The following is a 15,633-nucleotide window of genomic DNA, read 5'->3' on the forward strand; positions in this document are numbered from 1 at the left end:
TATTGAATTTTACCATTTGTACATTGTCTTTAGCTAATTAGGTAGAAGTCATAATCAAAATCTTAGCACTTTTTCTATTGTTTTACCCAAATTTAAAATGTATTCTCTCGACATTTAATTATGTTACGTCCTAGAAGCACCAAATTTCTCCCCATAACATATTTTTATATGCTCTTTCCACTGAGTTATGTAAAAAAAATGTTTACCGCCAATGGAAAGAGGGCATTACCGTCCAAAATCCAAGATGGCCACTTCACCTTGCATGGAATGCTGCCATTGCAGTGCATGAAAAATAGTTTATTCAACATCTATATGGCATGTATCATATCAAACTGAAGCTCTCAAAGAGCTCAATTAAAATATCAACCTAGAACTTGCACAATCAAATGAAAGAAAATAAGGTAAAGTGGGTTTGGTCACTAAAATCTAAGATGGCTGCTCAGAAGAAAAGTGTTAAATTTCCATAATATGGTTGGGAGCACAGGTCATATTTCAACTAAGGAAGGAAATGTTACTACCTGAAGAAAGGGAATACGAGGTAAAGGCAAGCAGCTAGAAATAGAATCTTTCGAATTTCTCATGTTTCCTTCCATTTTGAAATAATAAATGTAGTGATTAATTTTACCACTGATTTGTAAATAAACTGTATGTGTTCCACATAGCCAGCAGGAGAAGCTACTCATTCATTCCATTTCACCAGCAATAACTGTCTTGTGATAATTTATTTCTGTAGACACCCACCCCCACCCCCCACCTCACACACATATACATATACATGGCTGTTAACAAAAGTAAAATGTTGTGACTGAAATTTCAAGGTACAGGGCATTCAAAATGGTAATGTTTTATATGACAATTGTAGTCCACTTTAAACATGTATTTCTCTCATCCCACACCCTGTTATTTTTTTTATTGGACAAAAACATTAATTTGATGGGTCCTGCAGTGAACCTATATTAATGGAAATAGTCCTATTAGGCTGACATTTGTTGGGGTGTTCTTTCATAAGCTACGGGCATTTTTTTAAAGTTTGCATTATTACCTGATATTATTTATTTAGGCTTGACCGCCAGCTAATGGACGGCAAATCAAATATTCAAATACATTTACATCGGGTGGCCCTTGTGTTATTGCAAATTCATTATGGGAGTTGGAGGGGGTCGTTAAAAATTGGGGTAAAAGCCAATGTCTGATACTGCAATACGCTAATGTGGAATAGTCTTTTGTTGATCTTTGTGTCCATTTAACAATACGTAACACAAAATCTTGCAGTTTTAATAACCCCCCTCCCCGTGTAACGTTTTGTGACCGTGTCATATTTTACTTTGGGGTCTTTAGTAATACATATATTTTAACATAAAATGGTAATGACTGGTTGCATTTTACTTTATGAATTAACATTACGTTGCACAATAACCACCCTCACTCCACCCCCCCCCCCCCCCCAATTACATTTTGTCACAGATCCCATAATTCCCACTCTCCTCAGTGCACGTTGTGTAGTTCTCGAATGACCCATTATTCAATTGTAAATAATAAAGAAGTAACATACCGCTGGTCAGTAAATGTTATATTTGACCGGATCAACTTTATTAAGTTTCAATATCTATAATACGCAATCTAATAATCTCCCAGCAGAACTATTACATTGTAACAGTGTTTAAACTCACACGTGCTGTTCGTCACATGATGTGACATCGGGTACGGCCATTACTTCAAAGAGAGTGAGTAGCACATTTAAATTAAAGGGGTTTTTCCACTTAATTTACAACTACTGTAGTAACGGGTTTTTTTAATTACAAAAAACATACCAAAAATTATTTTTAAAAAAATAAAATAAAATAATAAAATATTTGGAGAAAAAAAAAGTAGGAAACGTATGTACACACCTTTTTACAAAATAAGATCGTCTGCTTAAAATAGCACAGCAAATGACAGTGCAGGGTGCACATTAAGTCAATAATTTACTTTCTACGTCCGTTCGGACTATGTAAATAGTGGATTGGACGTGTTGCGATAGATCCCAAATATGTGTTAACGCAAATGGATGAATTAAACCAAAAAGTTGCGATCTTCTACCAAAACTGTATTATATCAGACAATGTAGGCATTATTACTAAAAACTACGACACAACAGACTATCAAAACAAGATACACCTAATTTGTATATCCAGGTCAGACTTGTTCGTAATCGGAAAACCAAAACGAAACTTTTTTGATGTCAGTTTTTTAAAAATATACTATTAGCTAAATTTGTAAACATTTTTATTAGTTCAAGTGTTCACGATGAGAGCAACTTTGGGAATCTTTATTGGGAAACCGTTGGGTCATAATTGGGGAAAAGGTTTGATATTGGATTGGGATTTTACGTTAGGGGAATGGGGCCGTTGGTAGATTATACCCATCCGATGGGTACCTAAAGGGGGGTCAGTGGGGCAAAGGAAACGGCCGAAGTGATTGGGTTGACATTATGGAAACCGAAAACGGCCTAAGTGATTCTCATTAAAAAAAAAAAAAAAAAATGACTGAAAAAATAATTTCCACAATTTCTCTGACGACGGACAGTTAACAGCCATGCATATAATCCATTACCTCTGACATGCCTGACAATTCAATGTCATCAAACCGACCCACTGCATGAAACATTGACAAAAGCCCAAAGTTCCCTCCTATATTTTGCACTATCCTACTGTTCATCAGCATCAAAATCTATAAAAACATGTATATAAATTCAGATTCAAAATAATGAAGTAAACATTGGGATCGGAATGTTCATTTCACTACAAATACCCTTCCTCCCCTCAAATCGGCACCATTGCTGAAAAATGTCAACAAACTCCAATTGTCTCATGAGAATGACGGAAACCGATCACGTGACCGCAATTTCAACATCGATAGAAAAACGACCCTCCATACAGTTCACAATAGATTTGCCCGATCTTCCATGCTAAATCAGTGGTGTCAAAACTTGCCGGTGCCGGCGGTTTCAACTGTTCTCATGCAATTAAAAAACTAAGTTTTTCAATAAATCTTATATGGTTAATGTCTACTCGATCTAATTAAGTGTACTTACTGTTTATGTTTGGACAAATAACGCGGGAATTGTGCAGTAACTTTGGAATAGTTTTTGAAACTTTCCCTTTCCCTGCAGAAGTTTACTGAGCTCTGCGTAGCAAATAGTTAGCTCTTTTTTGATTGGTCAAAAAATTTCATGACGTTCCACGCATTACTTTCGTAGCAATTGCAATTTGAAATTCATGATTTTTGGACCGCGGCTAGAAAATGGAGTAGCGAGAAGTGATGCTAATTATGTCAGGTGGAATAACTTTTTGGATCTAAATCAGTGTCAATGTAGAATTTATTTTGATACTTAACAATAACATGTTAATTATTTACTTATAAGTTTTTATTTATTTTGGAGGGATTTCTGGCTTGAGAAAAAATACATTCTTTGTGGGTGACCTGATATTTTTTTATAGGAATTCTATGATGTCCAACTGAACTGACGGTCAGGTGTGCAGTGCTAATTATTGTATGATTTTCTTAACCCTAAGCCTAAACTTAACCCATTTTCATTCTGGGGAGGTCCCCCATAACCCCTGTTGATTGTGGTTGCATTCAATTCCATAGCGCCATACCCAAAAATGTCTTTTGGGCAGAAACACTGGTCTGTGAACAAAGACTGCTATTGAGGAAATGTTCATAATAAGCAGTTAGCACCGGTCTGTGAAGAACCCTGCCTATATGACCCTGACATACAAACACACACACTGTGTAAACCTCTGCAGAGAGACCACCTACTCATGAGTATATAATTATAAATCTAAATACAATTAAACAAGGCAACTCCACCACGAAGTGCATACATGCGCATAACAAAAGCCTGACTGAGCAGTATAATCCTGCAAGAAGAATGAAACTCACAGCATAGCAGTGTTTTCTGCACTGTCTCGGAAGATTGGATATCTCGATTTTGTATTTTTCCGAAGTAAACTCCCCTCGATCAAGGTACTCAAATGGATCGGTAGCGGTAGTCTCTGGACAGGTTTCTTCCTCTTCTTCGGCAGGTTCACCCGATGGAGAGCCGTGCGTCTCTCCGATTTCCATCTTTCGCTGTTGATGAGTCAAGTGTCAATAACCTGTGTAAAATAAGAAAACAAAATAACATGAATATCAGTATTAAGATCGACAAGTCACTTTTTGCACATTTGCTTTGGCTGCATATGCAATAAATAAAACATATCAGGGTTTCTGCCAGATAGTCCATGAGCCATACCAAAAATTGGTACTATCTGAGGGCACCAAACGAAACTGTTATAATTGGTTTAGTACACCTTAGGACAAAACAAAAATGGTTGTTAGCAGTAAGAAGTGGCTATATCTTACATTCTATTTTACCCCAAACAATAATTTTTACTTCAAATACAGGAGCTTTATAGAGGGCAAGAAATTCAATTCTTGCATTAATTAACTTTCTACTGAGAAATTTTATCGTTTCCAGAATTCAAGATGGTTAACAAAATCGCTGCAAAAACAAAGAAATATGTTATATATGCATCACCTGTAATAATCATTTTGAAACCAATTGCTAAGTTTTGATGGTGTTCAATCCATTAAAAATACATATATAATACAAAAATACAAGTAGTTGTCTTAAGTGTCATTTAAAATATTAATTCTTATGCTGACCTTTGTGTCTTAAGGGTGCACCAATCTAAGTTTAGACTATCTAGAAGAAATGTTACATCATATAGACCACGTTTATAATGCCAATCTGGCTGTGATAAATGGGCAAGTCATAGTCAATAACTGATGTTTTGGTCACTGCAAGTAACTATTGTACAATAATTCCTCATATGCAGTCGTTTGACAGCCTGAGTGTACCGAAATAAAGTTTCAAGGTAAAGACTGTGGAATCAGTTTTATCATTCCCATTTTTTTTCTCTTGATAATGGATACATAGAGGTTATTACCAGAGCATTTTTCGGCATCGTCAATATCATATATTAGGAATAAAAATTGTATTACAATGGCGAGCATAATATATTATTTTTATTCCTAATGTACGATATTGTCGATACCGAAACACACGAGTATAAAGGGGCGAGACGTAGCCCAGTTGTAAAGCGCTCGATTGATGCACGGTCAGTTTGGGATCGATCCCTGTCAGTGGGCCAATTAGGCTATTTCTAGCTCCAGCCTGTGCACCACGACTGGTATATCAAAGGCCGTGGTATGTGCTATCCTGTCTATAGGATGGTGTAAAATATCCCTTGCTGCTAATCGAAAAGAATAGCCCATGAAGTGATGACAGCAGCTTTCCTCCATCAATATCTGTGATGCCATACAACCGTAAATACAATGTGTTGAGTACGTCATTAAATAAAAAAAATTCCTTCCTCCATCTCTCTATCATATAATCTCAAGCTTAATACGTGTTTTTGTAAACTTTAAATCTAGTCCGCCATTACTAGATATTCAAATGATGTAAAAAATATGTGGTGCGGTGTCATGTTACCGATCTAAAGCTTCGTATGTTCACCAATCAACGTCTGTACCATATAAATGTAGCCTTTCTGGTGACTCTTCATTCATATCAGCAACTACGTCCTCAGGTTTAATAGGTTTAAATGCTTCAGGCAGAATTTTGATAACTCTTGCTTTTGTAACCCTTTATATTATAGCAGCAGTATTATGGACTGGAAGGGCATGGGTCATCAAATGAGAAGCAACTTTTTTCATTGCTGTTTCCCCATTGCCAACTGCAGTTCTTGCTAGTATAGCTCTATCATTTGGACAGAACTCAGAAGCATCATCTCTGAAATTACACAACTCATTCGGTGTAACTTTCAATAAAACAATACCAAATTTTGAATGAAAAACGTAAATTCTAAAACAACTGCTGCAACCATTATTTTAATCCTGTTAATAATTAGTCACTAAGTTCATTTGATGATGGCCGATCATTTTGTTGAATGCATCATTAAATAAATCATTTCCTTCCTTAATTTCCTTCCATTTCCAGGTATAGCTGAAGCATACTGGTATACTAGTAATTACCATGTTCTGGTGAGAAATGTTGGCGTCATCAGATTATATACATGTACATAATGTTGGATAATTAGAAAATTTGTTTCTAATTTTCATTATTATATTCATACTTACCTAGTACTAGCACAACAAATATGCTATTCAACCTGAGTCATACCTACACACTGCAGAATTCTCTCCCTTGCCGGATATGTGCAATGCTATCCTTGCACGGGCTACCTGTAACTTCATTCTCAGTTCAAAGTCCACCCACCGAGGGAAAGCCTCATAGGGGTGGGTGGGAGGTATAGTTTGTTGTGCAAATATGCTATAACGGACATGCAATGACACCGTTAAAGCACGTGAATTCAACATTAATGGGAGGAGGTAAGAAAATAGAGGACTTACCCGTACCCAAAAAGCTCCTTTGAAGTAATGACATGGAGATAAGACAAACCACGACATACAGTAACAAGGAGTCAAAAAACTTTTGGGAATAAAAAGGGGCTTCCCAAACGAAAAACTCAACCCCATGAAAGGGAGGAAAAACATCTCCCCAGGGAGAGGAAACGGTAGACAACACTACGAAAACCCCATCCCTCAGAAAAGGGTGGAGTGTTAAACATGTCCAAAACGTGAATCGATGGCAGTCGGACGGAAAAGAGGTCGACCCCTTTCCGTTGCCCTGCGCACAGACACGTGTTGAGCCGCAATGACTGTCTGGATCCTACGCGTACCGTCAGGACCTACCCACTAAGTCTGACTTGCCAACTACTGCCGAAGCAGCCGACAACATTTTGCTGGTACCCGAAACCGAGTCTGCGAACCGAACCGGACACAACACGTGTGTCTTTTTACGTTGTAAAGGAAATAGACAACCATCTCGCGCACAAACTTTCCGTGCACTAGCTGTCAACGAACTCATGTCAGACATGGTAAATTCAACACAGAATTCCCAACTACCAATCGTATGTCAAGTTCAACCGAAAAACAAACACAAAATTACAAGTAAAGAAAACTTTTTGCCAAAGCTTAAACAGGTGTTAACAGGTGGACTGCAGAATTGAGAATGAAGTTACAGGTAGCCCGTGCAAGGATAGCATTGCGCATATCAGGCAAGGGAGAGAATTCTGCAGAGTGTAGGTAAGACTCAGGTTGCATAGGATATTTGTTGTGCTAGCACAGTAAGTTGAATAAGACTAATGGTCTTTGTTGACAAAATGCAAGTATAAAATATATATCCATTATATAGAGATAGAAAATGGGAATGATAAAACTATAAAGGATGGCTAAAAGGTTCTGAGCCTAACTACATGTATGATAAATTACTCTGACAAGAGTTTGTTGTTATTAATTTTCAACACATATTCAGAATAATTCTCCATGGTTTACACAGTTCTGCCAACAATGCTTGAGAGCTTGGATCACACTAGTGTTGCAGGCTTCCTCCTGGAAGATTGAAAGGTCATCCACAGCAGAATTGATAACATCAACATTTGCATGCTTACCAGGTTCTTCTTCAAGTTTGGGAAGAGGTATATATCAGGCGGTGCAAAATCTGGTGAAATCGGAGGATGATTAATAAGTTCAAAGCAGCTATGGCAACAACAGGTGCATAGGTGTATTGGAACCAAGCATGCTGAAACCTTTGTTATACCCAATGTATTCCTGGAATTTCTCAAGAGAAATGCCTACTGTATTGACTATGTGATGTGTGGCGAGTCATCCATCATCCTTGTATTTTACCAACATTACTTTGGTAGTGTCAGTTGAAGATTGTCCTGGTCTTGGATCATTTCCACTCTCTCTTCTGTTCTTGAACTCCACTGCCCACCTCTACACTGTTAACAGTGACAAAGGAAGGACCATCATCTTTCAAAGTTAATACCAATGTTGCATGGATGGCTGCTGGTGGTAGTCCTTTCAGTTGGAGACAACACAGAAGCCATTTTTGTCCATTTTTATCAACAGAGAATCTCTAGTCACTTTGATGACTGTAGAGATATGCTACAAAATTATGTATTTGGTTCAAATGCAGCATATGAGCATAAAACATATTGTATTTAATACATGCAAACTGATATGAGTGTACATCATTCGTAATTACCGTATATCTTCGCCTGTAAGTCGATCTCGGCTATAAGTCGAGTCCCTAATTTCAAGCCCTGAAAACTTATTTTTTTATTGACCCGTTTATAAGTCGACCCATGAAAAACTACTTATAAATATTGAAATATTTCTTATTTTCAGCACATGAGAACAATAATATTTGAACAAAAGAAAATTATTTTACAAACTTCGGTTTTCACGTTTTGTACATCGCAATATGATCAGACTATTCCAATCAAACTATCATTATTACATAGCATTAAAACGAAATATTCCCTTAGTAGAGAGTGAAAGCTGTTTGACTGTTACTGTATAGTACTGTACAGATGGTTTTTTGCACAGACAACAACTTTATTTATAAACACTGACAACAGATCACTACGATAAAACTGAAAGTATCACGTTTTGCCGCCATATTAATACATGTAAGGAGGATAACTATGGAAAGTACACTGGTTTTTGTACCAAATGATGTGTGTCCCTATTGCTCTAGATAAGTGAACTGCAGAGATCAGTCTATTTTAAGGGAAAGCTTAGTAATATTCATGAAGTTAATCACCGCCAAAACATTGTTTGAACAACCATTAATGCCAGTGACCAGATTTCAAAATAAACTCAGGCAACAGGTAGTTAGTATTGTTTACATTTTTACTATTAGTTATGACTGTTAATTTAACTAAGTGGACTGTTGTCTTGGCATGTGAGTGAGATCGTACGCCTTTTCGCATAACCAAAACCGTTCTAATGCCAAAAGAAATAGGTTATAAAAAATAAATGTGTCAAATTAACATATTTGAGTATAAATACATGGCACACTTCAACAATAAAACTTCTAAAATAATCCCCAAAACAGTAATATTTTTTGGTGAAATTTTTTTACCCTCTTATAAGTCGACCCTCCAAGTTATAAAATAATTTTTGGGTGAAAAAAATTCGACTTATAGGCGAAGATATACGGTAATACCAGAACTTTTCAGCCACCCTTCGTATAAACACTAAGTAATGCATATGACCATTATCAATGCGCAGCAATGTTGGCACTGAACTACTTGATCCATATCAAGCAACTTATATACAGATTTGTTTTGAGGAAAAGGATTGGTTTACCCTTAAAACATAGCAGTGGGTTTCAAAATGATTGTTTTAGGTGATATTTCACAAATACAGTGGTCATTTCTTTGTTTTTGCAACCATTTTGGAATCTTGGATTCATGCAGTGATAAAATGTTATCTGTATTACAAAGTGATTACCAGAATTGAAATACTTTCCATATGAAAAAAAATGTATTTGAAGTATAAATTATTCTTTGGGGAATATATATATATGTAGAATGTAAGATATGGCCACTGCTTACTATTGATGGTTATTTTCATGAATATCTTGGATTGAAATGATAATGCAATGTCAGTCAGCAAGATCGATGTTGTTACAAATGAATTTCTTGGCCCATAAAACTCATTCAATAGCATAAAATTATCTTCCCAGTTGATGTAAAATGTGATAAATTAAGATTTTCTTGTTATAAATCATCTTGGATTACAATAATGTTGCAATGCTTTAATTAGCTGGGGATACTTCAAAATTAATTCCTGTTGAATGTTGACAAGTGCATTTCAGTTTGTGTTTAAAACTATCTATATAATGACATACATATTAAAACAGAGAAACGTTATTAAAATGTTAGTAAAATACCCCCTCTCTACTAAAACTAATTTTCTGACCATAAGCTACTCTGCAGAAAAGTCCATCATGCTGTTTTGAAATCCAGATACATACACCTATCAAAAAGAATAGTTAACTCTGGTGCCCTCAGATGGTACCAATTGGTCAGATTTGGGGTCTCGGCTCATGGATAAAATGGGTATGGAGCCATACCCAAATTTATTTGCAGATTTTATTTTTTTAAGTTGACCTTTTGACAAAATTAATTACTCTTATCATTACTGCATGGTTGAAAATTAGCAGTTGCCCGGAGCTAAGGGCGACTAAGAATTTTACAAAGGTAGTCCGTTGGGCGACCATCGAATTTAGGGTCTGGCAAGTAATTAAGGTACCAGTTAAAAAGGAAAAATGCTGAAACTGAATCGAATGTGAAAAAACACATTGCATCTGTGTTGGCGCGAGCTATAGATCTGGCAGCAGAAGACTTAGATGGTCTATATTTTGACAGCGACAGACTCAGATTCTGTGGTTTTGGGCTGGGATTTTTTAAAAACAGAGCTCAAAATATATTGAAGACACTGCATGTATTTTGAAAATCTGGAAATCGTTGGCTTATTGGAATGCCATAATTATCTAGTAAAGCTACTATTTGACAATTGTTATTCAACGTTATGATAAAAAGGAATCATATTTAATTAGCTTCTAGGACAAAATCAAAATCTACCTAGTAGTTTGAACTCTCCGTAAGTGACTATAACGCAAGCGCATGCACGCATATAAAATTTAAAATAACGACATTTTCCATTACTACATGGCTTATTCCAAAGGTCAGTTAATTGATTGTCGTTGTACATGTTTATGCTTTGTATTATACTAGTAATAACTAAGTACATCTTATATTTTGGTAAAATGTTTCCATGGGGTTTTTTTTTGGGGGGGAGGGGTTTCAAGCATTTATTTTTCTTTCGATTTTTATTTTATTAGTAGCCTACTACAATATCCAAAATAAATGCACATGTGTGCGTGTTTCTTCTATATAGGAGGACAGCCACTCCCAAGAAAATCCCTTACTGGATATTTTACCCCTCTTTCATCACCAGTTTATTTCATCTGTCTTGCATCGCCACAAAGAGGACTACCACCCCCAGACTAGGTTATATACTACAGCATGCACAGTTCCACCTTTATTCTCTTTGTGCTGCATTATTGGGTTTTTATTTCAGACAATGCAAGTCAAGCTGCATACCTTGGCTGTTCTAGCATTTTGTCTTCACCCCTGTATTAAAAATGAGAATTAATCTGTATAATTTAATGGTAATTAACTTTATTCATTATGAAATTACATGCCAATTCATTGGTTTCCTTTTGAAGCAAACAGACTATATATATATGCATACAGCAAGCACATGATTATTATTCAACGAACAGTCTAGTTTTGATTTTGGCTGCATAGTCAAATTTCAATGTGATATTTGGAGGGCTAGTTGAATTTGAGAAGGGCCAGTAAGATTATTCTTCAACTGGCCCTGCTGGTGACCATGGTTTTCATGTTAATTTTCAACCCTGTTACTGTATGATTTTCTTAACCGTAACCCATTTTGTTTCTGGGGGAGGCCCCATACCCCTATTGAATGCAGTTGCATTCAGCACACACATTGAAAATATTCATTTTGATGCTTGATAGCGCCATACCCAAAAATGTATTTCTGGCAGTAATGGGAGCAGGTCAAGCCGCCTCAGAACCAACTCACCCCAGCAGTTGGTTAACTCGCCCCACACTATTTACAGTTTAGTCAACTCATATCATTACTGTTTTATTAATTAAATATACCATATATATATATATATTTTAAACAATAATGTGCATTAAATATTGTTGAATATGCACACCAGTCGGAGGACAAAAGCCTTGCCTGATCATTCCTTTAAGAATATATGGAACAAACTCACATCACAAACATTGTTAAAATAGGCTTGACAGATTATTGTTTATCCGATATTAGGATCTCCCCATGCAGTATAAAACCATTTTTAATAAGTAGTCATAATAGCAGAGTTTCAATGTTATATTAATAAATAAAATGACACCATAGTTGTAGATGTCCATTTTCAATTTCATCTCAATTATTTATGGATAGTAAAGTTTTGGGCGAGTTGTCCAAACATGGGTGAGTTGGTTTTGGGGCGAGCTGACCAGCATTGGCAGAAATACTGCATATCCAACTGTAATTTTTTTTATATCGCCTCGGTATGTATTATGGCGCACTATCTTTAAATAGCTATTGTGTGTCATCAAAGAAAATCTATGATGTCAAATGAAGAAGTTTTTGTTGACAGAAGTATTTTTTATTGATAAAAATAAAGCAATGTTTACAAATGGCCAGTCTGCGGCAAGTATAAACAATTAAACATAGGCCTACCATGTAACTAAAACAACTATTTTCCGTAAGGCACTTTTATAACATACATCAACATCTGTATAGATCTCCAAATTTTCACAATGAATTTTACTCACCTGGTGCACAAGACATTGTTGTCTGCTACTAATAAAATAAACACAAGATAATTATACCACCCCTACGTCAATCTATTTCTATGGACGTCCGAATATGTCCCCTGTCATTATTTTACATGCACTGCATATGATTATATTCAGTCAGGATTAAACGATGTTCAAGTGCATACTACATCTTAAAATAATATCTACAAATGTATTCAACATGAAATATATCAAGAACATTATTTTGAATAATAAAACACCTCGAAGTGTCATCAAATTTACCCCACCCTATCAGTGTATAAATAGTGACTGTTTGCACTGGGCTATATGGTTTACATGTGATGATCGGGTTAAAATTTATTTTAATGATGTTATTTATGGAATTTATGGACCACCACACAACGTTTCCAGTGGTCATTCAGAAGTAATCTTGATGTTCCGCTTCAAAATATATACCACATCAAAAAGGTAATTACACTGTCACTATTACAATATACACAAGTAAACTAAAATTAAAAACTAAAAATCTCATTATATATTGAATTTAATATTTATAGTTTAATGATATATATATATATATATATATATATATATACTCTTCAAAAGAAGAAACGCAAAACCACATTGTCGTAACATTTGGAGAATTGATTTAATTATTGAATGGTGAGTCCGATAATTACCAAATGTTGCAGGATTGTTCACAATTCACTCTAGTCCATTGTGAGTAAGTGATAGGACACACCACCAAGGTCAAGGTCATCTGGAGTCAATACCGGGTGTGGCCTCCGCGTGTGTTGACAACTGCCTGGCACCGCCTGCCCATTGAAGCAACCAGAGTACGGATGACGTCCCGGGGGATGGTGGCCCACTCGGCCTGCAAGGCTGCTGCCAGCTCGGGCAGGGTCTGGGGCTGTGGTTGTCGCTGTCGGAGGCGTCGGTCCAACTTGTCCCATAGATGCTCAATTGGGTTCAAATCCGGTGATATCGATGGCCAAGGAAGGACCTAATGTTGTTGTTCTGTAGGAAAGCCGTTGTGAAGACGTGCTGTGTGAGGCCTGGCGTTGTCATGTTGGAACACTGCGTTGGCGTTGGCCATAACTGGAACGATGTGTGGCCGGAGGATCTGGTCAATGTAGCCCTGTGCATTCAGGTTGCCCTGCACGTGGACCAGGTCAGTTCTGCCAGTGTGTGAGATGGCTGCCCACACCATGACACTACCCCCGCCGAATCTGTCCACTTCCTGCACGCAGTTTGCCGCATAACGTTCACCACGACGCCTATACACGCGACATCTTCCATCATGACGTCGGAGCAGAAATCGGGACTCGTCACTGAACCACACCTGTCTCCATCGCAGTTGAGGCCATTGTCGATGAATCTGGCACCACTGCAGTCGGAGTCGACGGTGTTGTGGTGTTAAGATGACACCTCGAACTGGACGTCTGGCACGAATTCCTACCTCACGTAGGCGGTTCCGTACGGTCTGGTCGGATATCCTGCGCAAACCTGGTATTGCTGCGGCTGTGGAGGTGGCAGTAGTCAATCGTTCCCGAAGGTGGCGTACCCGGATGTAGCGGTCCTGCCCGGGGGTAGTGACCCGTGGTCGACCGGATCTAGGGAGGTCACGTGTTGATCCATGTTGCTGGTAACGGTCCCACAGTCTGGAGATGGTGCTTGGGGACACATGGAATGCCCTGGCAACGGCCGTTCTGGATTCGCCTGCGTCTAGTCGGCCGATGGCATTGTTTCTCTGCGGTTCACTGAGACGTGGCATGTCCTGGATTGTCAACCGTCGGCCAGATACAGAGGCCAGGCAAGCGAACACCCTGCACTTTTATACTGTTGGTGTTCATGTTGCATGTGCAGACAACGCACGTGCAGTGGTGACATGGTTTGCAAGTGGCTGCGTTTTTGCGAATATTCACATTTTGGAACTTTATTGTACAGTAGCTGCGTTTTATCGAATGTAACCGTGGGAATGTGTTTGGGACATGCAATGACCTTATATTCACAAAGCATGAACCGGTAGGAAACATAAAATCGGAGTTATAACCCATTTGTACCCTTTTGCGTTTCTTTTTTTGAAGAGTATATATATATATATATATATATATATACACATATACGTTAGGTTATGTCTTTGTCAATAATAACAAGAAAAACATTGTTATTTTTACACTACGGGAGATTTTTGGTCATCTGCGCCAAAACCCACACTGCGAGGATATTGTAAGGTCTGAGATATATATATCTGCGGCGTGGGACAACGCTACAGACGGCCGATGCTCCCCAGCGTAGTCGAATCGTCAGCAGACGGATATTTCGCAACCGACGTAAAATGGTGACCACACGAAGAGGAAAACACATGACGTCATCCGCTTCAAGTATGTGACGATAGACTTTCCAAACGTCAAAAGCAATCATTACACTTTCCCCCTTTTATATAGCAAATCGATTACACTGAGAAAACACTTAAAATGAATGCAAAATAAACACTTTAAAATCCTAATTAAAACTAATCTGAAAAAACTGAATTACAACTATCAATAGTTCTAGAAAAGTCACTAGCTCCCAGAATCAGTTTCACAAGTTCAGTTTATCTGGAGGTTTTGTTTTTCGGCCTCTTCTAGTGTAGGTATATGGAGCACGATCAAAGTCAATGTTTTGAGGAAGGTCATTTAGAGTGTTTGATGGCGCAGGACATGTGATGGATGTATCGTGCCACTGTGGCTCCGAAGCATCACCACATGCCTGGAAAACCTGATCCCCGTCTTCAGTCTCGTCCCGATGTGGCTCCACAGATTCCGAGGTATCCATTTCTTCCCGAGCATCAGCAACAACTGCGTCACATGGAGTGGTTACCAGGTCTTTACGTTTCCTTGAAACCCAGTAGAGCACATCCTGCAGCAGACATGGTTTTAGGCGATCATGGTATAGAACCTTTGAAACCTTGTGATCGTGGACTTCATACAGGACAGGGCCCAATCGTTTCATCACCACGTAAGGGCCTTTCCAGCTCGGTTGTAATTTAGGGGATTTGCCTTTTGTTCTAGTGGAATCCCTGACAAATACCATATCTCCTTCCGAAAAGCTTTTTTCATTTAATCGGAGGTCATAAAGACGCTTCTGTCTACATTGTGCCATTTTTAATGCCTGCCTTGCAAAATGGTGATCTTTCTCCATGGCTTCTTCCAAGTGTTCAAGATAAGATTGTTGATCTTCACTATGTTTGTTGGCCTTAACTACCCCATATACTATCGCTTCTGTGCGGTAAACTTCCCTACCAAACATCAATCTGTTGGGAGTGACGCCAGATGTCGAATGAGGGGTA

General features: G+C 37.8%; 1 protein-coding gene across 1 annotated transcript in view; it reads right to left on the bottom strand.

Moving 5' to 3' along the window:
* The window catches only part of LOC121391841 (tRNA (uracil-5-)-methyltransferase homolog A-like), a 64,971-nt gene that overhangs the window by 40,361 nt on the left and 8,977 nt on the right, over window positions 1-15,633 (bottom strand). The window contains exon 2 of the mRNA XM_041523323.1: window positions 3,925-4,139. Coding sequence (XP_041379257.1) covers window positions 3,925-4,107 — 183 coding nt within the window. The 5' untranslated portion in view covers window positions 4,108-4,139. The remainder of the gene's footprint in view (window positions 1-3,924; window positions 4,140-15,633) is intronic.

The sequence above is a fragment of the Gigantopelta aegis genome, chromosome 3 (assembly GCF_016097555.1).
Source record: "Gigantopelta aegis isolate Gae_Host chromosome 3, Gae_host_genome, whole genome shotgun sequence".
NCBI lineage: Eukaryota > Metazoa > Mollusca > Gastropoda > Neomphalida > Peltospiridae > Gigantopelta > Gigantopelta aegis.